Source organism: Heteronotia binoei, chromosome 15 (genome assembly GCF_032191835.1).
Source record: "Heteronotia binoei isolate CCM8104 ecotype False Entrance Well chromosome 15, APGP_CSIRO_Hbin_v1, whole genome shotgun sequence".
Classification (NCBI taxonomy): Eukaryota; Metazoa; Chordata; class Lepidosauria; order Squamata; family Gekkonidae; genus Heteronotia; species Heteronotia binoei.
This window is the reverse complement of record NC_083237.1, coordinates 28,380,853-28,407,553: the sequence shown is the minus strand read 5'-3', so window position 1 is coordinate 28,407,553 and position 26,701 is coordinate 28,380,853. Positions and strand designations below refer to the sequence as shown.

General features: G+C 48.6%; 1 protein-coding gene across 1 annotated transcript in view; it reads right to left on the bottom strand.

The window, feature by feature from the left end:
* TULP2 (TUB like protein 2) overlaps nt 1-26,357 on the bottom strand; it is a 33,785-nt gene extending 7,428 nt beyond the window's left edge. The window contains exons 1-11 of the mRNA XM_060255677.1: nt 26,231-26,357; nt 25,834-25,880; nt 22,468-22,512; nt 21,143-21,194; nt 17,453-17,609; nt 14,770-14,883; nt 7,505-7,612; nt 5,680-5,778; nt 4,217-4,399; nt 1,334-1,467; nt 57-239 (exon numbers count right to left, since the gene is read on the bottom strand). Of these exons, the coding sequence (XP_060111660.1) occupies nt 57-239; nt 1,334-1,467; nt 4,217-4,399; nt 5,680-5,778; nt 7,505-7,612; nt 14,770-14,883; nt 17,453-17,609; nt 21,143-21,194; nt 22,468-22,512; nt 25,834-25,880 (1,122 nt within the window). The 5' untranslated portion in view covers nt 26,231-26,357. The remainder of the gene's footprint in view (nt 1-56; nt 240-1,333; nt 1,468-4,216; nt 4,400-5,679; nt 5,779-7,504; nt 7,613-14,769; nt 14,884-17,452; nt 17,610-21,142; nt 21,195-22,467; nt 22,513-25,833; nt 25,881-26,230) is intronic.
* Between the last annotated feature and the right edge of the window lie 344 nt (nt 26,358-26,701).

The window sequence follows — 26,701 nt, the reverse complement described above, 5'->3', positions numbered from 1 at the left end:
ATTGACTCCAGCTGCAAAAACCAGTTCACTGTGAATTATTTCCCATCGGGGGATACCTTCTTTCCATTTTCCATCTCGAGGTGCAGGTAATAGAAAGGAAAGATGCCCTTGTCCATCCCCTTCCGGTCCCGTGTGATGCGACACTGGACTGTGCTCCCCTGAGGGCAAGGCTGGAGAACAAACGCCTCGATGTCGTCCACCTTGAGGGACAGCGGGATGCTTGATTCCCCACTTGGAGTCTGTTGAGTAAGAACACAAGACGGGTGGGCCGTGAGGGAATGAGGATGGAACCTCTCTCCGGAAAGATCATTCCCTGCGGTGACTGATGTGGAGCCAGTGTCAGCATACCCTGAGCTGAGGCTGCTGCTGCTGAGACCCAGGCCTTCCAAGGAGGCCTGCTACTGCCCTCCACAGCTGTTCAACTCCCCAGCTGCTTGCTGTAAATCCTCCCACCCTTCCAGCTGCATAATCTGCCCAGTAAAGTCAGGAAAGGGTGTGAGAGCAGCACTCTGAGGATAAGAAAATAAGCACAGAGATGGGGGACAGGTGGACAGGTGGGTAGTGGGGAAGGAGAACACAGACAGGTGGGCAGAGAGGCGTGAGCAAGGGGGAGGATAAGTTCAAGCAGGGCTCTTTTTGTAGCAGGAACTCCTTTGCATATTAGGCCACACCCCCTCTGATGTAGCCAATCCTCCAAAAGTTTGTTCAGTTGCACAGTTGAGTCCGACTCTTTGCAGCCCCATGGACCAAGTCACGTCAGGCCCTCCAGTCTTCCACCATCCTCTGAAGTCTGCTCAATTTTGTGTTAGTTACATCAGTAATGCTGTCCAGCCATCTCATCTTTTGCCATCCCCTTCTTCTTTTGCCTCCTGTCTTTCCCAGCATCCAGGATCTTCTCCATGAGTTTACAGGGCTCTTATTCCAGTGCCTACTGTAAGCTTCAGGATTGGCTACATCAGGGGTGTGTGGCCTAATATGCAAATGAGTTTCTGCTACAAAAAAAGCTCTGGTTGCAAGAAGAGGAGAGGAGGGAGGCACTTTCGGTCCATGGCCCACCAAAACCTGGGACTGGCCCTGGCCTGGACTGATGTATCTCTTCTTCAGACATAAGGGCCCATCTGAATGTACAGGTGGCTGAAGAAAAAGGGATAGTGAAGCCAACAGTCCACCTGAGGCACAGGGGAGGGAATCCATGCTAGAGTGAGAGGCCATATGTACGTCTTCACAGAACCAGAGTTGGGAGAGGCAGAGCTCACCTTGCCATCCAAAAATATCCCCAAGGGAACACCCATATGCAGCCACCCATGCCGGTGTGATTTTTTTAGCCTCTTACACTAGACACACCGATCTCCTCACGGGTGTACATGACCCTGCTCAGCATGTCGTCCTGATCCTCCTGGAAATCGGCATCCTCCGCTTCATCTTCATCGTCCTCACTCACGCTCCTCGTTCCATTGGTGAGAGACCCTGGGAAGAGGTGGGAGGGTGGGTGAGTAAGGGTTGGGTGGACATGGCTGAGCATCCATGCCCTCTTCTGCCCAGTGGCTTCTACTTCTTTTGACCAGGTCCACAAGATTCTACTAGCCTATCTATTTTTTTTTGTATTTGTGTGTGTGTGTGTGTGTGTGTGCACCCTGGAAGTCATGGTGGTGACTTCTGGTGACTGACCCCTACTGTGGACATAGAGGATATTCAGAGAAGTGGCTGAATAAATCCTGCCCCTACCTCCGGTTCTGGTATTCCTTGAAGGTTTCACATCCAAATACTTGCCAGGTTGGCCCTGCTTAGCTTCCAAGATCTGATGAGATCTAGTTAGCCTGGGATATCCAGGTGATCTTGCTAAGCCTATCAAGCCATGAGCCCCTGTTTGGCTTTATTTTTATATTTAAAGAAATTGATAACTAGTCTTATAATAATACTTTTTATTTATATCCCGCCCTCCCTGCTGAAGCAGGCTCAGGGTGGCTCACAACATATTAGTTCAATACAATACAATAAAATCATATAATTCAATAAATACATTATAAAACCATCGTTTAAATCAACATTCCAATTAAAATTAACATTTATGGTGCTAAATTTCAGGTTTTTAATAAATTGATGGCAGAATACAAGAGCAGCGAATCTATCATTAACTCAGCATTCAGCAAAGGCCATCTTAAAAAGAGTAGTCTTGCAGGCCCTGCGGAATTGCTCAAGACTCCGCAGTGCCCACACTTCATCCGGAAGTTGATTCCACAGGTGTGGAGCTGCGATAGAGAAGGCCCATTCCCTTGTGTTCTTCAATTTGGCCTCCCTTGGCCCAGGGATGTTCAGCTGGTTCTTTCCCACTGACCTCAGTGCTCTCTGGGGAACATATGGAGAGAGACAGTCCCTCAGGTAGGCAGGTCCTCGACCATATAGGGCTTTAAAGGTAATAACCAGCACTTTGTACCTAACCCGGTATGCAACCGGCAGCCAGTGCAGCCCGCGCAACCCTGGCTGTATGTGCTCCCACTTCGGGAGCCCTAACAATAGCCTAGCCGCTGTGTTGTGCACCAGCTGCAGCTTCCGGGTTCGGCACAAAGGCAGCCCCATGTAGAGGGCATTACAGTAATCCAGTCTTGAGGTGACAGTTGCATGGATCACTGGATCTTAACCAATCCCATGGCCAATTAAAAACATGAAGAATAAGACTGCAGATTTATACCCTGCCATTCTCTCTGAATCAGACTGGCATACAATCTCTTATATCTTCTCCCCCCACAACAGGCACCCTGTGAAATGGGTGGGGCTTAGAGGGCTCTTACAGCAGCTGCCCTTTCAAGGACAACTCCTGTGAAAGCTATGGATAACTCAAGGCCATTCCAGCAGGTGTAAGTGGAGAAGTCAGGAATCAAACCCGGTTCTCCCAAATATGAGTCCGCACACTTAACACTACACCAAACTGGCTCTCATGAACATACAGTAACAGGCAAGTCCATTTTGCCACTGCCACCAGGCTCCAAGACTGAAAGGATGTGGTGGTGTGGACACCAGCCACCAAAATATGCTGAGCCACCCCTGCCAAACAAGAAGATCCAATAGCTTCAGACTGACAGATTTCACCATGTTTTTTCTACATGTATTTTGGTGAGAAACCACAACTGTAGGAGGAGCTTGATTTCTCAAATAAAGCATTCCAGAAAAGCAAGGCCACTTCATGGCACAGGCGGCCCCAAGGTCATGGTGGCAGCAAGAGGGAGACAAGGCATTTTGGACCTGGTTTGTTTTGTTGGAAGTACCTTGTGCAATGTCCCGGTACCTCAGACCTCCAGAATAGGGTTGCCAAGTCCACCGCAGCCTCCGGCAGGGGATTGTTTGTACCTATTGTACCATAGAATTTTCACTCCCAAATTGCTAGAGTGTCTGGGAAAACCATAGAGTTTCCCCAGAAGCTCCTAGAGTGGCCAGTGCGCGATGTCTCCAGCACAATGACATCACTGTGAGTGATGTCATTGCGCCGGCGACATTGGGGGAGGATCCCCAGCGCTGGCCCAATGTGGGCTGGCAAGTTGAGAACCTCCGGGGCAGGGGAACCCCAGCCCGGCCCGGGAACTTGGCAGCCCTATTCCAGAAGCAAGTGACCACAGAGTAGCCTGGGGAAGGCAGGCAGACAATAAGCTCCTTCCTGTTCACTCTAATGTTACAATCTCCCTTTGAAGTGCAAATGAACACTCCTAGGGAAAAGCAACTACCTTCCTGTTTCTATCTCTCTCTCTCTTCCTTCTTCCCCCCACACCAAATGAGGCTGCAGGATGCTTCTCTCTTCATTCATCCCCATCTGCCAGGTAGACAGCATAGGATCTTTCTCTGTCTCTTATCCAGCACTATCAGACATGTTTTCCTAGAAAAAACTAGATATTATTTTGTACCAACTTGAAACAGTGGCTCTGTGTAACTTTATAACTTTGCAACCACATGCTCTGTTCAGATTCAATACAAGCACCTCTGTGTTAAAGCTTTGTGCGCTGTGCTAACAAAAGAAATATCTGGACCAACGAGAACAAGAACCCTTCCCGGCATGTTTGACCTGTCTTTTCCCTGCAATCTGCCTTCCTCCCTCTCTCTCTCATCAGAAGAGTGTCTCTCCGGTACTTCACTGTTCTTGGCCAGATTCCCAGAATGCACTGAACCAAACGCAGCCATCTGGAGAGTGGATTGGCTGATAGTTCATTTGAATGGAAAGGCCGTTTACCTCTTTGTACAAGCATCCTGTCACGGGGCTTCTTCATAGGCGAGGGTGGTACAGTCAGCTCCGGGGATGACTCTTCCTCGCTTTCAGAGTTACTTTGGAGAGAGCAGGTGTTATACAGTTTGCTATGAGCATCCTCGGATTCTGCAGATTCTGGGCCTTCTTGCTGGAGGCTGTCCTTGGAATCTAAATGGGATGAGGCACAGAAACGGTCACTTCTGGGTGATTCCCCCGCAGGACCAGGCTTGCGTAGTCTCCCCATTGCTGGAATGGCAGCTGACACAGCACAGAATGGGGCTTCCACATGGCGGCTGACCCCCTAGTTTCCCTGCCCTAATCCACCAGCAGCAGACATTACCGCTCTCCAGGGCCACTGAGACTTTTTCAATTTTTTTAAAATGGGCAGTTTTATACTGATATGCTGTTATAAGGTACGTGTAACAGGTTGTGAGAGACTGTGAGTGGCCCAAGGTATCCACTGAGCAGGCAGAGCATAGATTAGGTCACAGTCCGACACTAAAAACCAGGGCTTTTTTTGAGCAGGAATGCACAGGAATGCAGTTCTGGCTGGTCTGGTGTCAGGGGTGTGGCCTGGTATGCAAATGAGTTCCTGCTGGGCTTCTACAAAAAGCCCTATGCGAAACAATGACATCTGGGGGTGTGGCCTTATATGCAAATAAATTCCTGCTGGGTTTTTCCTACCAAAAAATGCCCCATTAAAAACTAATCCATAGAGCAGGGGTCCCCAACCCCCAGGCCATGTCCCAGTACCCGTCCATGGTCTGTTAGCAACTGGATTGTGAGTTGCAGGCCTCAGATTCAGCAGGAGCTCACAGGAGCGCAGCTCCTGAACCTTTCTAAGGGTTCCCCCTCCTCTTCCCCATCGACCTACCTTCTCCATTGAATAGTAGGTGCAGCTGCATAACAATCCCTGGATTAAGAGAGCGGGCAGCCAGCCAGCCACCAGGGGCTTTGCCACACCCCCAGCAGCCCTCATTAACCCCTGGAGAAGCCCGTGTCACCCTTTCTCCACTTCTTGTGTGATTTTGGGTGGTGGGTGGCTTGACTGGGGGGAGCGGGTGGCTCAGGAGAGCCCAAGGCAAGTGAGGCCTGCTTGGGCTGGCTGGATCTCTAGCCAGTCCAAACAGGCCTTGCTCACCTGGGGCTCTCCTTTCTTGCATCAGGTTGTTTTGGCGGGGTGGTGGTGGTATATGCTAATGCGTTATGCTAATGAGCTCCATCACCTATTTTTCTACAGAACAACTCCTTGTGAGTTGTATAATTATTTCATTATATATTACAATGTAATAATAGAAATAAAGTGCACAATTGTATCATACCTCCCCCCCGGGTCCATTGAAAAATTGTCTTCAAAACTGGTCCCTGGTGCCAAAAGGGTTGGGGACCACTGCCATAGAGATGCACAGTGCATGAGAACCCTCATTATCTACACCCCAGACTCTCACCCGTCATATCCATGATAACAGATGGTACATCGCGGCTTGGGGATAAGACTTCCTTCTTAGATCTGGAAGACTGCTCACGCCTCTGGACATTGGATCGCCCTGCAGATGATAAAAGGTGACCGATCGTGTATGCCAGGGTTAAAGTTCAGAGTTGCATAGGATGCATATATCTATATCTGTGTCTCCAACAGCCAAATTCTGTACATTGGATCAATTAGGCAAACCAACCACATTTGCTTATTTTGCATGTTCTTTGTTGTTTCTGCCTGGTCATGAGAAGGATTTAGGAACCTCTTTGGTTCCTCTAATGGCATTAGACTTTGCCCAAACATTTTAAACCTCATCTGCTCATAAGGACTAGAAACTTGCCCCCCCTTCACAACAGAAGATATGACTGCAGAAGCCCAGAATACACATGCCCTTGCCTATAGGAAATCCTAATATCTTTTGCTTTCGCACATGCACGAAGCCAGTTTGATCACAGCCAGTGATCCCTCTAAGCTGAGTTAGTATGAGCGCTCACAGTTTTTTAGCTTCTGGCTTACTCGTTTTAGTCTTAGTTCAGAAAATAAAAAGCACCCCAGAGCAAACTAATTTATGCAGTAGCTAATAACTAAAGACAGTAGCTCACAAACTAGAATTTTTGCTCACAAGACTTCCACAGCTTAGAGAGATGACTGCTCACGGCAGCACAGCACGAGCCAAACAACTTGGGACTGATGCATCTGTGTGGTACTACAGATAAGTAATTTGTCTGGATGAGTGCCCTCTCAGCACTTGGGATCCCAATCCAGACTGGGCGCCCTAGAAGTCATTTCCTTTAAGGTCCAAATCACATGCCTAGAGTTTCAAACCAAAAGCTTATGAGATGTGGGTAGTTTTTGAGAAAACATACAGTTTTGGGGGCCAGATCCATATTAATTTGACAATTAATTCCCCTTTCCTTCTCCAAATTCCCTCTTATTTCATTCCTCAAGATCTCCATTTCACCAAAGGGTTGTCCGCTCCAGGTTAGAAAATACTGGAGATTTTAGAGGTGGAACCTGAGGAGAATAGGGTTTGGTGAGGGATGTCAATGGGGTATAATGTCCTAGGATCCACTTTCCAAAGTGGCCATTTTCTTTAGGTGAACTGATTTTTTTTACCTGGAGATCAGTTGTAATCCCAGGAAATCTCCAGCCATTGCCTGGAGACTGACAACCCTACCCGAGAGTAACATTTCATAGCAACCAGTGGACTATAGTGGGAGGCAGGAAAGTTTTATTCCTCATGTATGATATTTAGTCTGGATCAAACATATTTCCCCACTCAAGGCTAAAAGAGATGCAATGGATATTTTAAAAACCAGCTATAAGGGTCCCCCAAGTCAGACTAGGCCTGCTGTCCCAGGAATGGGTGCCTGCATTCTCCACACGGAGCAAACAGCTTTTTGGTGTGCCTATTAGGAAAATGTTGCTGGGGAGAGAAGGGTTAGTTGCCCACACCCCCAGCCCCAATTTGAATTAACCCTTTCCCCCACAACTCCTTTTAAACTTTAAAGAGCCACACTGGATATCTGTTAACAGCTCCCTTGCTATCTCCTTTGGCTCTTATTTCAATATAGTGAAGAACTGTTACTCTGTGGGGATGCTTTACAGGGGAGGCAGTTTCTGAAGCACTATATCCAACTTCAGTCACTTTGGTACCCAAATGAGAAATTCATCCTTCATCCAGGACAAAGAAGAAAACCTGGCTGACTGGGGTCAGTTACCTGACAGTAGCCTTGAGATGGAGAAACTAACAGAGATGCTGATTGCCTAGCAAATGAGGTGCTCCCCAGCCTCACCTTCTCTCTGCTTGGCCTGCCAGCCTTTTTTGGGTTCTAATTCCTGCTTGCAAATAGGCTGGGTTTCTTCCAAGATGGCTTCTTCAAGCTCCACCTCATCAGAGAAATCTGTGAAGGCAGGACAAAACAGACAGACAAGTCCTGAGGAACAGCAGGCAGAAGAAGAGGACACTGGTGGTAGGAATCATGACCAGTAATTAATTAAGAACATAAGAACATAAGAGAAGCCATGTTAGATCAGGCCAATGGCCCATCCAGTCCAACATTCTGTGTCACACAGCGGCCAAATATATATATATATAAATATATATATATATATACACACACATACACACTGTGGCTAATAGCCACTGATGGACCTCTGCTCCATATTTTTATCTAACCCCCTCTTGAAGGTGGCCATGCTTGTGGCCGCCACCACCTCCTGTGGCAGTGAATTCCACATGTTAATCACCCTTTGGGTGAAGAAGTACTTCCTTTTATCCGTTTTAACCTGTCTGCTCAGCAATTTCATCGAATGCCCACGAGTTCTCGTATTGTGAGAAAGGGAGAAAAGTACTTCTTTCTCTACTTTCTCCATCCCATGCATTATCTTGTAAACCTCTATCAGGTCACCCCTCAGTCGACGTTTCTCCAAGCTAAAGAGCCCTAAGCGTTTCAACCTTTCTTCATAAGGAAGGTGTTCCAGCCCTTTAATCATTCTAGTTGCCCTTTTCTGAACTTTCTCCAATGCTATAATATCCTTTTTGAGGTGCGGCGACCAGAACTGCACACAGTACTCCAAATGAGACCGCACCATCGATTTATACAGGGGCATTATGATACTGGCTGATTTGTTTTCAATTCCCTTCCTAATAATTCCCAGCATGGCGTTGGCCTTTTTTATTGCAAACGCACACTGCCTTGACATTTTCAGTGAATTATCTACCACGACCCCAAGATCTCTCTCTTGGTCAGTCTCTGCCAGTTCACACCCCATCAACTTGTATTTGTAGCTGGGATTCTTGGCCCCAATGTGCATTACTTTGCACTTGGCCACATTGAACCGCATCTGCCACGTTGACGCCCACTCACCCAGCCTCAACAGATCCCTTTGGAGTTCCTCACAATCCTCTCTGGTTCTCACCACCCTGAACAATTTAGTGTCATCCGCAAATTTGGCCACTTCACTGCTCACTCCCAACTCTAAATCATTTATGAACAAGTTAAAGAGCATGGGACCCAGTACCGAGCCCTGCAGCACCCCACTGCTTACCGTCCTCCACTGCGAAGACTGCCCATTTATACTCACTCTCTGCTTCCTATTACTCAGCCAGTTTTTGATCCACAAGAGGACCTGTCCTTTTACTCCATGACTCTCAAGCTTTCTAAGGAGCCTTTGATGAGGAACTTTATCAAAAGCTTTCTGGAAGTCAAGGTAAACAACATCTATCGGGTCTCCTTTGTCCACAAGTTTGTTTACCCTCTCAAAGAAATGTAACAGGTTAGTGAGGCAAGATCTTCCCTTACAGAACCCATGCTGAGTCTTCCTCAATAACCCGTGTTCATCAATGTGCCTACTCATTCTGCCCTTGATAATGGTTTCTACCAACTTTCCCGGTATTGAAGTCAGACTGACTGGCCTGTAATTCCCTGGATCTCCTCTGGAACCCTTTTTAAAGATGGGGGTGACATTTGCTACCTTTCCAGAGTAACAAGAGCTTCAAAGGGCCTGTAAGGCAGCGATATCCCACCAGGCTTTTATAGGGTTCCCAGCCTCTCGGGGTTTCCCAGTTTGGGGTTTCCAACCCACCAGCACAGAGCTGGCCGGCATGGGGTTCCCCACCCCCTAAAAGCTCTATTAATGCCCAACATGCCAGGTGCGATGACATCACCTGGAAGTGACATCATTGTGCTGGGCACATCACACATGGGACGCTCTAGCATTTGAGCAAAAACTCTATGACACCATCTTTGAGCATGAGAGAGAGGCTTCCCCTGCTGACAGCCAGGTAAGACCTGGCAACCCTAGGTTTTTAATTGAGGGCAGCAACAGTTTGCAGCTGGTACCTTCCTTTTCCATTCTCCCCCCAGACACTTTGTAAGTCTTCCCACCCCCTCCCCTGGGAGTCCAGGATATAGAAAAACTTATGGGGTGCCACCTGTGTCTTATAATTTTAACTAACTTATTTGCTGTTTTTAGTTTATATTATATTACTTTGTATGTTTCCATATGTTGTAAATTGCCCAGAGCCTGGCGTGAGCTGGGATGGGAGAACAATTAAAATAATAATGACAACAACAACAACATCAGCAACAATAAAACAATAAAATCACCTCATCCTCTTACTAGAAATCCTGCTCCTGGTGCAAATTTGAGCTGTGATTGCTTAATGATGAGGAGACTGTGTTCTGTTCATGCTCAAAGATACTCTGCTACTAGTTCAGTTTTTATAATGGCCCACCACAGGCCATTATAGTTGCCAACTCTGGGTTGGAGAGTCCTGGAGAATTTGGGGGCTGGATTCTGGGGAAGGTGCTTAGCAGGGCATAATGCCACAGAATCCACCCTCCAAAGTAACCATTTTCTCTAGGGAAACTGATCTCTGTCATCTGGATGTCAGGTGTAATTCCACTCAGGCCCCATCTGGAGAGTGGCTGCTAGACAGGCCATTCAGAAACAGAATGGAAACACTTAAAAAAATACTAACCTACATAAAATCTCAGCATAGATCATTCATTTAAAACAATTAACAGTTTAAGGGTTGGAATCTGAGTAGATTAAACACAGGGGCCAGGCATTAACTTGGGCCATATGTTCTTTACAAAGAACAGAAACAGCCACAGATAAAGTAGCAATTTGGTCAACCCTGGCCAGGTTCCAATAAATCCAGTCTGTTACTGCTAGGGTGGCCATAATGTCTGAAGGCCAGCCAGGGACACCTTTGGAGGGGGGAAGGTAGGGGCGCGCGCGAAGCCGGAAACAGGAAGTGACGTCACTTCCGATGACGCCACTTCCGGTGATGTCATGCCACCGCCGGGAACAGGAAGTGACATCACTTCCTGTGACATTATTCCCCCCCCACGCCACCTGCCGGAAACAGGAAGTGACATCACTTCCTGTGACATCATTTCCCCCGCGCCGCCTGCCGGAAGCAGGAAGTGACGTCACTTCCTGTGACATCATTTCCCCCAAATGACATCATTTCCCCCAAATGCCACTGCCGGAAACAGGAAGTGACTTCACAGCACTTCCTGTGACGTCCCCAAAAATCCCCCAAATATCACCTCCGGAAACACCAAGATTATTTATAGAGAGGGAAAGGGGGAAATAAAGTTAAATAAAACTCTTTTTTTACTTTTTTCAAAGTGAGAAGACTAGAGAGAACGGGTTCCACGCTGAGAAGCCAGTCAGATTCCAGTGAGACTGTGCTGCATAATGCAGCCTATTTATTTTGTCCTGTTTGCTCTGTTGGCTCTATCTGCGCCACCTTCATCACTTTCGGGGTGTGGATCCCCCAGTGGGGTGGTCTCCCGACTCCCTCCGCCGGCTGTTTCTGATAGCCCTGCGCCCCCTCTTTCATTTGAGCCCCCTTGAGGCTTATGGCGGCAGGGCTCGGGGGAAGCGAGCTAGACTGCTGTTCTTTTGAGGGGTTATAGAGTGTTTCGAGCCCGTCCCTGTGGCATCGGTCCCATCGTTGTGGGACCCAGGGGGGCGGCGCAGCGGCACGCCGAAGCAGCCTGTCACTAATAACACAGGTCGAGATGCAGGACAGGAACCCGGAAGTGACCGACAGGCTGCTTCAGCGTGCCACTGCGCCGGCCCCCTGGGCCCCACAACGATGGGACCGATGCCACAGGGACGGGCTTGAAACACTCTATAACCCCTCAAAAGAACAGCAGTTTGGCTCACTTCCCCCGAGCCCTGCCGCCATAAGCCTCAAGGGGGCTCATTTTGCGGCATCTCCCGGCGGGAGGGTGGCACCCGCACGGGACACATATCAAATGAAAGAGGGGGCGCAGGGCTATCAGAAACAGCCGGCGGAGGGAGTCGCGAGACCACCCCACTGGGGGATCCACACCCCGAAAGTGATGAAGGTGGCGCAGATAGAGCCAACAGAGCAAACAGGACAAAATAAATAGGCTGCATTATGCAGCACAGTTGAGAAAGTGCCTTATCCCATATACTGATGAAGTAAATACAGGATCTGAGAACAAAATTGCACTAGAAGACACAAACACAAAGCTCCCTTACACTGAATCAGTGCTTGGGTCCACCAAAGTCAGTATTGTCTAGTCCAGTCACAAACACAAAGCTCCCTTACACTGAATCAGTGCTTGGGCCCACCAAAGTCAGTATTGTCTACTCCAGGGGTGGCCGGAGGGAGGAAGGAGGGAGGGAGGGAAGGAAGGGAGGAGGGAGGGAGGGAAGGAGGGAAGGAAGGAGGGAGGGAGGAAGGAGGGAGGGAAGGAAGGGAGGAGGGAGGGAGGGAAGGAGGGAAGGAAGGAAGAAAGGAAGGAAGGAGGGAGGGAGGGAGGGAGGGAGGGAAGGAAGAAAGGGAGGAGGGAGGGAGGGAAGGAAGGAGGAAAGGAAGAAAGGGAGGAGGGAGGGAAGGAGGGAAGGAAGAAAGGAAGGGAGGAGGGAGGGAGGGAGGGAAGGAAGGAAGAAGGAAGGAAGGGAGGTGGGAGGGAGGGAAGGAAGAAAGGAAGGAAGGAGGGAGGAAGGAGGGAGGGAAGGAAGGAAGGGAGGAGGAGGGAGGGAAGGAGGGAAGGAAGAAAGGAAGGAGGGAGGGAGGGAAGGAAGGAGGAAAGGAAGAAAGGGAGGAGGGAGGGAGGGAAGGAGGGAAGGAAGGAAGGAAGGAAGGGAGGAGGGAGGGAGGGAAGGAAGAAAGGAAGGAAGGAGGGAGGGAAGGAAGGAAGGAAGGCCGCCCCCTCCCGCCAGCCGCCCCCCCCCCCCCGCTTTCGGCTTCCTCCCTCCCTGCCAGGGCAGCTTACCTGCTTCCAGGGCGGCGGCGGCAGCGGAGAGGCCGGGGAGGCATCGGAGAGGCCGGGGAGGGCGTCAGAGAGGCCGGCGCTGGTTGCTGGAGGGCCTCCAGCGACCAGTGCCGGCCTCTCCGACGCCTCCCCGGCCTCCGCCTGCACTGGAGGCCTGCGCGCGGGGCCCTGCGGCGGTGGCGAAGGCCAGGGAAGCGTCGGAGAGGCTGGTCGCTGGAGGCCCTCCAGCGACCAGTGCCGGCCTCTCCGACGCTTCCCCGGCCTCCGCCACCGCCGCCGGGTTCTGCGCGCGGGCGGGGAAGGCGGCGAGCGAGGGAGGGAGCGTCCCCGCGCATGCGCAGAGGCCGCCACGATCGCCCTGCGCACGCGCAGGGATGCTTCCTCCCTCACTCGCCGCCTTCCCCATCCGCCCGCGCGGCCCCTGGCTCTCTGGCAGGCTAAACCGGGACCTCTAATGGTCCCGGTATAGCCAGCCTGGGAGCCGGGAATTGGTGGCCAGAACCGGGACTTTCCCGGGAGACCGGGACGGTCTGGCCACCCTACTGCCTCTTTTAGGAGTTTATTATTAGGGTCAAATTACATGTTATGTCTACTCTGTGACTGCAACACAACAGCTGCAAGTGCCCCCTGGGAACTCAACCGACAAATGCTGCAATTCTGGTTGAGGTAAGGTACAGAGGTAAGAGGGGTTACTGCCTGCTGCACCATTTTTCCTGACTTGAAACAGCACTACTGGTGGAGGGTGTGTGTGTGTGCGATTTGCCATCATGAGGTTACACATACACTGAATGCTTGCACTTGCAGTTTCACAATAGGGCAAATAACACACTTTCCCCTCCCCTCCCCTGCACTACGTCAGATTATGGAAATGGTGCAGCAGGAAGCAAAAGCCCAAAGCCCCACTTCCTTGCAGGATGGTTCCAGCCAGAATTGGGCCCCTGCAGCACCCTATGCAGAATTTACAGACGGTCTCCTGCTGCAAGTCCTCATGACCAGGCAACAGACATAATATTTAAGTTGGCCCTTATTACAAAACTAGCTAAACTCTGGTACTGAAGACAAAGTTCAGGGCTGAGACTTAAAATTAAGTTCATCTTAATTTTCCTTTGAGATGCCTGCAGTTTACTGGTGTGACTGGGAATGTTAATGAGTGCCAGCAAGCCCTTTGAGAGGGATCTAAGACCCAAGGAAGGTAAAATGCTTATGCAATCCTTTCCTGCAACTTCTCAGTCACATTTCTCATCAAGCTGCCTGACACAGGCATCAGCCAAGGACTTCTGACCTGACCCTTCTGAGTCCTCTTTTGTCTCTGAGTCCTCTTGTGTCTTCTGAGTCTTCTTTTGTCTCTATAAATATTTTAGGAATGTGGATTCTTTGATTCCTCTGGGTGTGACAATAGCTGAGAACAAGGCCAGATCTGGGGGGGGGGGCAGAGGGGGGTGCTTGCCCTGGGCGCCAAAGGAAGGGGGGCACCAAATTGGGTATGGAGTCCATCATATTCTGTGGGACCATAAGATAGAATGGCCCATAAGGGGGCACCATTTTTTAATTTTGCCCCCCCTCAAAAAACATGTAGATCCAGTCCTGCCTGAGAATAGGACTCCTGTGTTCTCTAAGAAGATCTTGAGCTTTTTCAGACTTGGAGTTCACCAAGCTGAAAGCACGTGTCAGGAAACCACAGGATGTCAGAGTCACATGACAGGAAGAACAAGAGAGCCAGTGCTATGACCTAAACCTATACTTGCAGCAGGGAGGATTCCATGCTGCAAGTATGCATGGAGCACTGGGGGACTGACTTGGGGTGGAAGGAGATGGCAAGAGTGATTTGTGGGGATGAGGACTCTGAACTTGCCTATGCTAAAAGGAATCCTCTTCATTCCTGTGTGATCTTGCTTTGCTCTCCTACCACTCTTCTTGGTATGTGCACAAAGAGAGGTAGGAGCTATCGTGGGTCATGGGTACAATCTGCTTAGCATGCAGAAGGTCCCAGGCTCAATCCCCACCATCTCCAGTTCAAAGGGCCAGGTGGGAGGTGATGTGAAAGACCTCAGCCTGAAACTCTGGAATGCTGTTGCCAGTGTAAGGAGACAATACTGACCTTGATGGATCAAGAGTGTGATAAGGCAGCTTCATATGTTCCTTTTATACTTCATATAGCCAAGGGGGCTGCATGACATACCTGAGGAGCATGTGGAAGACCACTGGACTGGATTGCCATGGGGAAGAGTCTGTAGGAGGAACTGTAAGGTGAGTGAGGGGGTGAGGTTTGCCAGCTTAGAACCTTCTGTTACCTGCGCTTTCTCCTTGGCCATTGTGGATTCGATTCACTTGCACAGAGCCGCTCCATGGGTGAGTGCCCAAATGGGCTTCTGGTACAGGATCCACAAGGAAAGGACTGTTTGTGCCTTTGGAAGGAGAGATGGAAGGATACTTATTAGACACCTCCTGTTTAGCTGAGGAGCGAAATCTCTGGTTCAATACACAAAGATATGAGTTTAAATCTCAACTCATCCCCAGCTCACACACACCAACTGCGTTGGTGAAGTTATAGAGCAATTGCATGGAGTGAAAAGAGGGCTTCCCACATCATGACAGCAATTTCTGCCGCTATGGTGCTACATTCTTTTACATAATGGCACCTCCCATGTGAAGGGAGGGAACAGATATTACTAAATCAGATCGTGTCCACCTAAGTGGACAATGCCAAGGTGTGAAATTCCTGGAGATTTGGGAATGGAGTTTAAGAAGGATGAGCTTTGGGGAGAGGAGGGACTTCAGCAGGGTATAATGCCATAGAGTCCACCCTACAAAGCATCCATTTTCTCCAGGAGAACTGATCTCTGTAGTCTGGAATTAGTTCTAATTCTAGCCATTCTCCAGGCCAACTTGGAGGCTGGTGACCCTAAGCAAATCTATACCCTTCTATTCTAAGCCCATTAGTTGACATCAGTAGAAGAGTGTAGTTCTGCTTGGGATGGGGCTGCAAATAATCAGAAGGAGGCCCAGAGAAATATGGATTTCTTTGAAATGGACAATTCCCTCAGTGGCGGAAAAGAAAAGCTAGAGCTAACATCAGTGGTGGGATTCAGCAGGTTCGCACCAGTTCTATGGAACCGTTACCTAATGTGCCATCAGTTCTATAGAACCGTTTGTTGGTCGGGCGCCTGCTGTTAACCGCCGCCTCCCCCTTCACCGCTGAGCAGCAGGAGGAGGAGGAAGGGGTCGCCTTTGCTTTCTGCGCCCCGATGAAGGTGAGGCTGGAGGAAACGGCGGGCTCCATAGGGCAGCGAGACCAGGCTACTCATTCAGTAGTTCATGGAGAGCAACATCTACGATTGCCATCAACCAAAAGAGCCATATTTATTTCCATCCCTGGCAGGAGGACTGCACTTTAAGGAGGATTGCAGCTTACCTGTTCCACTGGTGGCTATTTCAAAGTGAGAACCAGCTATCAGCCACAAGCCCCATTAGGCAAAGTCTTTGGTCTACTTTCCTGAAACATGGGCCAGGTCCTGCACTGGGGAACAGTACTCAGAAAAGCATGCCAAAGAGCCACATGTGGCTTCCAATCCATTGAGTGAAAAACACTGATCCAACTGTAACGATATACAACTGGAATCTTTGTGGCAGGGTGCAGCTTTTAAAGAGCTCTTCTACACAATCCTTCAGAGCGCTCCCTAACCTGCAGTGCTGGTATAGTTTAGTGGCTCAGCCACAAACCACAAAGCTCCAGGTTCATATCTCACCTATAAATGAATTTAGTGGGTGGTCTTATGCAGTGGTGGGATTCAAATAAATTAACAACAGTTTAGTTGTCTTTACCTCTTTTACTGTTCTTATTGCAGTATTTAATGCGTGAATTATTAAACTACCTTTCAGTATATCTTTTGGTATAGTTAAAATAGTCATTAGGACATAGAACCTGTTGTTAATTTATTTGAATCCCACCACTGGCTAACATGCCTGGCTGGCCCTGCCACTAGACAAACTAGGTAACTGCCAAGGGTGCCAGGCAGGTGGGGCTCCGATTGGGTGCTCCCCCATCCTCCCAGTGTCCTAGGCAAATTCCCAGCTTGCTATTGACATGATGGCTTTGCTCTGCCTTCCATCTGAATCGGGAGGTGAAGCAAAGGCAGCCAGCCAGGGCTAAGGCAGCTGCTGGGGTGCCCTTCCCACCCTACCTTGCTGCAAGAGAGAGAGGAAGGGTACCTGCCTGTAGCGGAGCGTGGCTTTCCTGCTGTGTTTCCAGTCTCAGCTGGAAACACAGAAGGGAGATCTACCACCCCCCTCGCCTCCTGGGCATGCCCCAGAGGTGCAGGGTGGCTTCCTTTCCTTCTGTATTTCTAACCAAGGCTGGAAACACAGAAGGGAGATCTACCCCCTCACACACCTCTGGCAAAGACTCTTCCTCCCCTTCACTCCATTCTATCCTATGTGAGCACAGGACAGAATGGTGTCCATACTATCCTATGGGCCCAAAGGATAAAATGGATGGATTGGGCTGCCTCTGCAGCGCGACCTCAGAGAAGGGGTTTAAAGTTTAAAACCCCTTCTCTAACGTCGCACCGCAGCGGTGGTCCGATCCCTCCATTCTTTCTTATGGGCCCATAGGAAATAATGGAGGGCCATTCTATCCTGTGGGCCCGTAGGAAAGAATGGAGTGTGTTCTTGCGTATGGGCTCATAGGAGAGAATGGCGGGGGGGAGGGAAAGTAGCTATTTCTGCCTGGGGCGTCAAAGCTTTTAGGGCTGGCCCTGCTAAAATGCACTGATTCTTTTAAATGCATGCAAATTTGCAGTGAGTAGATTGCTTTACACTGAACTTTTTTTTTTTTTTAAAGAATGCTTCTTCACTGGTTGGAATGCTGTGTGCTGCTTGTCAATATTCTCTTAAGGCCTGCCCATGTGAGTGAGGAAGAGCAGCAGACTAGACTGCGGGGTATTTGCAACCTGGAGACTGGGCCAGCAAGCTTACCATTGAACAGGCTGTGCTCACTGCAAGACTCCATCAATGGGACACGTTCCTCAGACTTGCGCCCCCCGCGACGCCCTTTCACCTTGGAGTCCATGTTGGCCTGCACCATAAGCGGTTCCTGGCGCTTGCGGCGCTGCTTCTTTTCGATGATACGGCGCTGAAGGGGACATGGAGAGAAGGTCAGGAAAGAGAAGGCAGGTGAAGTATGGAGCTTGTATTTTAAAATTTTTATTATTTATTTATTTATTATTTTCGATTTATAGCCCGCCCTTTCCCAAATGGGCTCTTTGCGGGTAACAACAGTCAATAATAGGGTTAAAATCAGATACATATAATAAAACAAGATACAGTCTAAAAACAAACTCCAATTCTGCAGTTAGTGGTATCAGCTGCTCCACTCCTTCCATACATCCCCCAGCTGGTATAAGATAAATGGGCCACCAGAGTGATTTCATCAGGGCCCCTGCAGCAGGGAGGCCACAGAATAAAAAAAAGGTGAACAGAAGTTGAATGCCTGGTGGAACAGCTCTGTCTTACAGGCCCTGCAACAGTTCCCTCCCTCAATCAGACATTGGGATACTGCTGTTTCTGGGCCAGGCTGAAGTCACACAAGGTAGCATCGAGAACCACAGAACTCTTGGCACATGCCCAGGAGTGTCTTGAATGTGTGTTTCTCAAAGAGGAATCCCTTTGGGGAGGAGGGGAACCTCAGCAGGTTAGAATGCCATAGAGTTCACATTCCAAAGAGAGCCAGTTTGGTATAGTGGTTAAGTGCGCAGACTCTTATCTGGGAGAATTGGGTTTGATTCCCCACTCCTCCACTTGCAGCTGCTGGAAGGGCCTTAGGTCAGCCATAGCTCTGGCAGAGGTTGTCCTTGAAAGGGCAGCTTCTGGGAGAGCTCTCAGCCATACCCACCTCACAAAGTGTCTGTTGTGGGGGAGGAAGATATTGTGACTGCTCTGAGACTCTGAAATTCAGAGTGGAGGGTGGGATATAAATCCAATATCTTCTTCTTCTTCCAGAGGAACTGATCTCTGTAATCTAGAAACTGGCTGTAAATCCAGGAGATCTCCAGCCATCACCTGGAGAATAGAGCAACCAAAAGAGCAACGTGGAAAAGTAAAGCAGGGGAAAAGCACAAAAGCATCCATGAACAACCAACAACTCTGGAAAACTTGTGCAATGATATATTCAATACAAAAACATATAAATACAATACAAAAACATATAAATAAATAAAGTGTAGAAAGTCACACCCAGCACATTCCCCAGGACACAGTCTTATCTTTCACGTGCAAAGTTCATAAATAAAGTGAATGTCCTGGGAAAACTTTCCTGAAAAGCCGGGAGCAGGGATTCCAAGAGAGGTCTTTTTCTGTTGAAATTGATACATAGCGATATTCCGCTGAGGCAACATAGCGCCACTCCAAAATTTTAGAAGCGGCAGATTTATGAACAAAAAGCGATAAATCGCTGTTACACAAAAGCAGCAGAGCGCATTAGAGTGACAGGGAGGCGCATATAACCCTGTTTCGCCAGAGGCTTTAACAAGCTTAACATATCCTAAAAGTTCATAGAAAGCATTAGCTTAATACATTTTCTGCAGAAGAAAGAGGCCTCTTTCTATGAACTTTTAGGATTTGTGAAGCTTGTTAAAGCCTCTGGAGAAACAGAGTTATATGCGCCTCCCTGTCGCTCTAATGCGCTCTGCTGCTTTTGTGTACCAGCGATTTATCGCTTTTTGTTCATAAATCTGCCGCTTCTAAAATTTCGGAGTGGCGCTGTCGCCTCAGTGGAATATCGCTATATATCAGTTTCGATGGAAAAGACTACTCTTGGAATCTCTGCTCCCAGCTTTTCAGGAAAGTTTTCCCCAGACATTCACTTTATTTATGAACTTTGCACGAGAAAGATAAGACTGTGTCTTGGGGAATGTGCTTGGTGTGACTTTCTACACTTTATTATATATGTTTTTGTACTGAATATATCATTGCACAAGTTTTCCAGAGTTGTTGGTTGTTTCTGGATGCTTTTGTGCTTTTCCCCTGCATCACCTGGAGAACGGCAACCCTAGCAATAGCCTAGGGTGCCAGATTTTGAGGGGAGCCAAAAACATATGAACATATGAAGCTGCCTTATACTGAATCAGACCCTTGGTCCATCAAAGTCAGTATTGTCTTCTCAGACTGGCAGCAGCTCTCCAGGGTATCAAGCTGAGGTTTTTCATACCTATTTGCCTGGACCCTTTTTTGGAGATGCCAGGGATTGAACCTGGGTCCTTCTGCTTCCCAAGCAGATGCTCTACCACTGAGCCACCGTCCCTCCCCCAAAAAGGCAAGAGGAGCTCCCTCATAGGCATGAAAAGAATCCTGGCAATAAGTGGCTTCTAGAATCTGCATACAGGCTGACTCTTGCCTTCCATGGCTTCCATAATGGAGCACAGAAGGCCTCCTAAAAGCTTCTCTATTTTTTTTTTACATTATTCATTTTGAATGCCCAGTATGTAAAGTGTTCATTGTAAACTTCTCCCTTTTCTCTCTGTTGAGTGGTGGAGGGGATGCCAAAGTCATCGTTTGCCTAAGGCATCAAAAATCCTTCAGCCGGCCCTATTCTCTGCCTGCTTTTGATCTTGTTAGGACCTGGTGGTAACGAGAGAGGTCCCACCAATGCTTGCAATCCCTCTCTGGGTTTCAGTGGACTATGCAACCAGGTTAAGGGGGTGGGGACTGGAGAACTCTCAGAGGCAGGAGACTTTCCTTATGTGGATGGCCTAGGCTAGCCTGAACTCATCAGATCTCAGAAGCAAAACAGGGTTGGCCCTGGTTAGTACTTGGATAGGAGACCACCAGGGGAGCCCAGGGTTGCTATGCAGAGGCAGGCAATGGTAAACGACCTCTGAAAGTCTCTTTCTTTGGCAGGGGTGTCAAACATGCAGCCTGAGGGCTGAATCAGGCCCCCAGAGGGCTTCTATCAGCCCCCTGAGCAACTGGCTCTTGTCTGCTTCCTTCTCCCTCTCTCTTGCTTCCTTCTGCATCTCATCTTGCTTTGCAAGGCTTGCTCAATCACACAGGAGCTATAGAGCAAAACCTCTATTTTCTCCATTGATTGAGGCTCCTCCCCCTCCTGGTCCCCTGAGGAGGAAGGGAAAGAGCCAGAGCTTCCTTTGCCCAGTTCCCTGGATCCCATGGGAGAAATACAAAGAAAGCACCTTGAAGACCAACAAGTGCTAATGTTTTAAGCACGTTTTAAGGTGTTTTTTTTTAAATCTTTAGTCGTGTTTGTGTCCTTTAAAAAGTTTATATCTCTGCTATGCTACCTAATCTTACATGGCCCAGCCCAATACGGGCCAGCCTGGCCCGACAAGGTCTTATTTATGTCAGATCCGGCCCTCATAACAAATAAGTTCGACACCCCTTCTCTGCAGCTGCAGCTTGACAGCACTTTCTACCACCAGAGAACTCTCTAAGCCAGGGGAGGGCTGTGTTAAATGTTTTCCCTCAGTTTGTAGCTTCTGTCCATTCTTTTCCTTGCCTACAACAAAACCCCATGGATGGCTCTTGCCCAAATTCTGAATATAAGCTGCGTCACATTCAGGAAACTATGAAGCGAACATCGGACGGCAGAGACATGTCCCTTGGAATTGCCCTCTCCCAAGAATACAGGCCAGAAAGCCTTTCCTCCCATGGTACCTGGTATTCTAATTTCTGCTGCCGGAAGGATGCTGTTTCATCACTGCCGTTTCTAGAAGAAAAGGAAGAGTCAACCTCAGGTGATGAGCTGGAGAGAGACCGGAGGCGACAGTACAGATTCCAGTACATTCGGAGATGTGGCATCAGCCTGCCAGCTCTGGAGCAAACTGCATTTGCTACCTGGGATTGCTCCTTCCTGGGAATTCCGAAAGCTATAGCACCAAAGTGACTTTGTGACCTCACAAAAGCCCCAAGAGACAGCCACTGGTTGGGTGGGAAGGTGCCTAGGCAGGCATCCCTAGACCAGGGGTCCCCCAACCATTTTGAACCTGTGGGCACCTTTGGAATTCTGACACTGTGTGGAGGGTGCAGCTACAAAATGGCTGCCCCAGCTTCCTTGCCATCACACAATGAACATTCTTGTGCTGTGGGGGCAGCTGCTGCCCAAGCAATGTTGTTTTTTTAAAAAAATCTGCACAACCAATCAGAAGCCTTGCTGGCAAAAACCTTATCTGGCCCCAGTCATTTGGTGGACACCAGAAAAGGTCTTGGTGGGCACCATGATGCCCATTGGCACCATGCTGGCAACCCCTGCTTTAAACCACCTTCACACAGATAATGATTTTGATTTATCACACCCACAATTCTCTGGAATTCCTGTATTGTTCACACTGTTGGAGAAGAGAGTTCAAAACGAGGAGGGAGTGGGAGTTAGGGCACCTCTGAAAACCAGAGTCATTCCCCCTTGACAGTGCATTCCTAAGCAGAGCTGCACCAAAGTTTGTGACTCTGCTTGTTAAGTCTTGCTGTTTGTCTTCATGGGAATTTTTACAATTGACAAAATCTTCGTACATCCCAAAAGTTCCCCTTTTGGACAATTCAGTCACTTAATATAGCACTCATACAAAGCAGGGCAATAAAAAGAAACCTAAAGAGGGATTATAGAGAACTAGATAGGTCAGTACCTGTGCATCTCTTCCTTTCGAGTGCTCTGGTGCTGTCCCTGAGATGTGTAGATTGCTACCCTCAGGGAATCTTCCTTCCATCCAGATAACACCTTCTCTTTCTCTCCTCACCCCCCAATCTTGCAACCAGAGCAGGACATTCTTTCCAACATCTCCATTCATCCTAGTTTAGCTGGCTACTTTAGAATCCTGTCTTGTCTCTATCCTGTTTAGAATGGTGTTCGTTATAATAAAGGACTCGTATTAGCTGATTGAGACAAAAAGGCTCTGTGTGAACTTCAAGGAACAGCCCAACGCAATTCCACTGTGCCCTCTACAGATCCCATCAGAAACTGCTGCAGCCTGTTGGTCTTTCCTTACCTGGCAGGTGCAGACGAGGGTTTTCTACTTGGTGTCGCTGGGGGGCTGCAAAGAAATGGCACAGGTGGGTTACTCCATCAAAACACAACGGTTCTCAAAATGTCACAAGAGCTGTAAGCGTCTGTTGACAAAACAACCAGGAGAGGTTCTTGCAGCAAAATACTCCATGCTCTCAGCATCTGCATTTTGTGCAAGCGCAGTGGCAAATCCTGCTAGTACAAATGGCTAACCTGTCAATTAGCAGGGTCAGCCCAGCCAGGAGAAAGGATTGCCCAGAGGCTGGTGCACAATAGCCCACAAACCCTCTCTTCTCTCTCCCTTGAGTATCTCTCTGACCTTTGTTATGCTATGTGCTTTCCCTTTGCTAAATGACAAGACGTTGCAGAGGCTGCACTAACAGGGGTTTGGTTTGCCTTGGAGGAAAGAGTGTGGGGCAGTGGGGGATTTTGCTTTATTTACTAAGGTATGAACAGAGGCCAGGTGGAAACCAAAGCCACTGCTATAGGCTAGTGGATCTGCTCTATCACCTCAGAGCCTAACCCTGCAAATGCTTCAACTTTTATCTATTTATTAATTAATTTATTGATGGACAGCCTTTCTCACAAGGATTCAAGGTGAGGCCAAGTCATGTTTCCCCCCCCCCCCCACACACACACCTTGGCCTGTTGCAGAGTGCTGTCCCGCTAGGGAAGCCAGCCTCTAGGTGGGACCTGGAGAGCCCCTGGAATTACAGCTCATCTCCAGGCTACAGAGACCAGTTCCCTTGGAGAAAATGGATGCTCTAGAGGGTGGACTCTGTTATACCCCACTGAGGTCCCTGTCCTTTGCAGGCTCCACCCACAGACCTCCCAGTCTGGATCTGGCAGCCCTACTCTCCCACCCCCCACTGGTGGCTGGGGGTGTGTGTGGATCTGGCAACCCTACTGCACCTGGAGGCTAACAACCACATGATGCAGGACATGAGCTTTCAGGGGACCACCTTTTATTGAGGAAACATCCACATCGTTTCAAAAATCGACCTTATTTTGTCAACAGCCCTGATTGCCATTGAGGGACACCAGTAGGCCAAAATCTGCAATGCCGTCCTACTCCCGAGGAGTTTCTCCCCCTCTCCTGTCCTTAAGGAGGCCCCAAATCCTCTGCTTGGTAAGCCCATTATTTGGCTGCATGCCCAGACCAACAGGGGGTTTGCTTGCTCCCCCATCCCGACAGGTAGGGTTGCCAACTTCAGCTTAGGAAATTCCTGGAAATTTGGGGGTGGTGTCTGGGGAAAGATGGCATTTAGGGAGCGAAGGGAACTGAGTGGGGATGGGATGGGATGCCACACAGTCCACCCTCCAAAGCTGCCGTTTGGGGGAACTGAGTTCTGCAGTATGGGCATCACTTCCTGGAGACCCCCACCCAGAAACTGGTAAGCCTACCCATGGGATATTTAATTTTTCTTACCAACCCTACTAATCAGTTCCTCTCAAGAGAGATTTTTAAAAAATAAGACAGATCTGCTAAAACTCAATGCAGGTTACTGTTGCTTCTCTCCAAAGAACTCTGGGGTCTTTAGTTCTGAGCAGGAAAGGGACTTGAGCAGAGAAACACTGCCAGATAATATACTATCCATATTCCTGTTATTTCCTATCCCACCATCTCTTCCAAGAAACTCTGAGAACTGCACATAGTTTCTCCCTTTCCCATTTTATCCTCACAACAACCATAGCAGATGAGGCTGAGACAGAGAGAATGACCGGCCCAAGATCAGTGAACGAACTTCAGAGCTGAGCGGGATGTTAGTCTCCCCAGGCCCAGTCTGGTACATTTACCATTGCACCACAAGTGGTGGAAAGTGTCATCAAGTCACAGCCAGTGTTCTCTCTAAGCTGAGTTAATGTGAGCTAGCTCACAATTTTTTAGCCTCCTGTTCACACATTTTTTGCCTCAGCTCAGGAGAAATGGCCCTAGAGCAAACTAATTTATGTAGTAGCTCACAGCTTTACTGCCAGTAGCTCCCAAAGTTGAATTTTTGCTCACAAGACTCCACAGCTTAGAGGGAACTTTGATCACAGCTGATTTAGGCCAACTGTGTAGGCAACAGATGAACAGAGGTGGTTTGTCATTGTCTGCTTAGCAACCCTGGGCTTCCTTGTGTTCTCCTGTCCAAGTTCTAACAAAGACTGATCTTGCTTAGCCTCTGAGGTCTGACAAGATAGGGCTAGCCTCGCCCATCAATGTCAGGGTGACTGTAAACATACAGAATGCTATTATGTCAGATGAAGAGGTGGCTATTGTTTGTACAGCTGGTGGTCACCACTGGGCTTTTTTCCTGTTGGAAGCAATGAAAAAAAATCTGGCCAGTGAAAATGATGCAAGATCAAGGGCTGACAGCTCAATATGTGAATGACGACTCAACACGTGCATTCGTAATTCACACATTTTTGAGTGGTGGATCCTTTCCCATGCTGAATTTTCTCAGGAATGAATAAAGAGAATAGATGGTGCTATATCCAGGGGTGGCCAAACTTGTTTAATGTAAAAGCCACATAAAATAAATGTTTGAGAGCTGCAAGTCATGAACATCAGATGAAGGGAAGGGAAAGGAAAGGGAAGGAAGGAAAATAGTTGGGGAGAGATAGAAAGAAAGCAACTTTAACTTTAAATGCATTCTCCAAGTTGCCAGCTGGCTTGGCTTGGAGAAGTGATTTAAAGAGATAAATGCCTTCTTCAAGCCAGCTGATGAGGAGGTAGAGATTTCAAGAGCCACACAGTAAGTGCGAAAGAGCCACATGTGGCTCCCAAACTGCAGTCTGGCCACCCCTGACCTAGAGCTTCCAATGCCAGGTTGAGGAGGGAGGGACCAGTATAGCCCAGTGCCACAGAGTCCACCCTCCAGAGCCACGATTTTCTCCAGGGGAACTGACCTCTGTAGTTTGACAGTTACTTACATGGAAGATCCCCAGTCCCCAGCTGGAGGTTGGCAACTTTATATGATATCTACCCCAGAAACATCACATTGATTTTCACTTTGGTGTGTCCTTCTCATAAGAACAAAGTTGTAAGAGTCTCTCTGTGCTGCCTGCTACAAATCTACGCTTGTTCCTTCTGGGCGAAAGCCACAACTGCTAAACTGGGTGCAGGCTCCAGCACAGACGTGTCTTTTGATGGCAGCCTTGCAAAGTAGGTTATGTATTCAGTGCCACTGACCTCAAGGTGTGGATTAAAAACACGAAGGCCTCCCCTTGGAGGCATTTCTTGTTCTTCCAGGACAGACAGGACAGAATTAGCTGAACGGGGATTAAGAAAGAGAGCCTGCACATACATACATACGCACACACAAGAGCATGCATAAATGCACACCGCAGCAGTCCCCGAACTTACACATCTGGTCTTGGAGATGGTGGCACCGGAACAGGATCCGACTGCATCTGGCAAGCAGAAGGAAAAGGAGGCCTAATGGGATTCCGTATTAATTGTTTTTTATAACTTCAGGGAACAGCCCCATCAGATCAAATTCTCCCCCCTGGAGAAACCAGGCTTTTCCTGCTTTCCCTTTTCCTTCCCATAAATCACTCAAGCCAGCTCCCCTTGCTGAGACTTCAGGTGGCCAAAGGCACTTCCCTTTCAACAATCATTTTTAAAATATACACTTTTTTGTTCAAAATGCTGATATCCTTGCTTTTTCGCTACGAGACACCAAAGTAGCTAACAATCAGTATGAGAAAACTAGGTTCTAACCTCTAAGAATCCAACGTATTTCCCTCCCTCCTTTACTCACCCTCTTCCCAGGCAACCCTGGAGTTCTAGGCCCTCCAAGATCAGCAAATATGAGGTTGGATCTGGCTTTCTCTCTCCAGTTCGGCTGGTGCCTTCACACTGCCTTCAGCAAAGGCAAGATGGAGGCAGTTCAGGGCTTCCTCCTCCCCCACCTCCCAAAGCATCAGCTTGTCTCTTCCCTTAATCAGCTTTGCCCATCTTAAGACACTGCTTTGCAAGTGCCGTTATGTACAGGAGCTGTGGCAGTGGGGGCCCAAGAGCAGCTATTCGTGATCAGGTGACCAAGAGGGAAAGTGTACCTTTGTGAACACACCCACACAAATTGGTAGGCTTGCAGATGGGAATGCACATGATCGCATTTGTGCAAAAGCAAGTTGTTGTTTGTGCATGTGTAAGAGTTAGGGATGCCAGCCTTCAGGTGGGACTTGTGGATTCCCTAGAATTACAGCTCATCTCCAGACTACAAGAACAG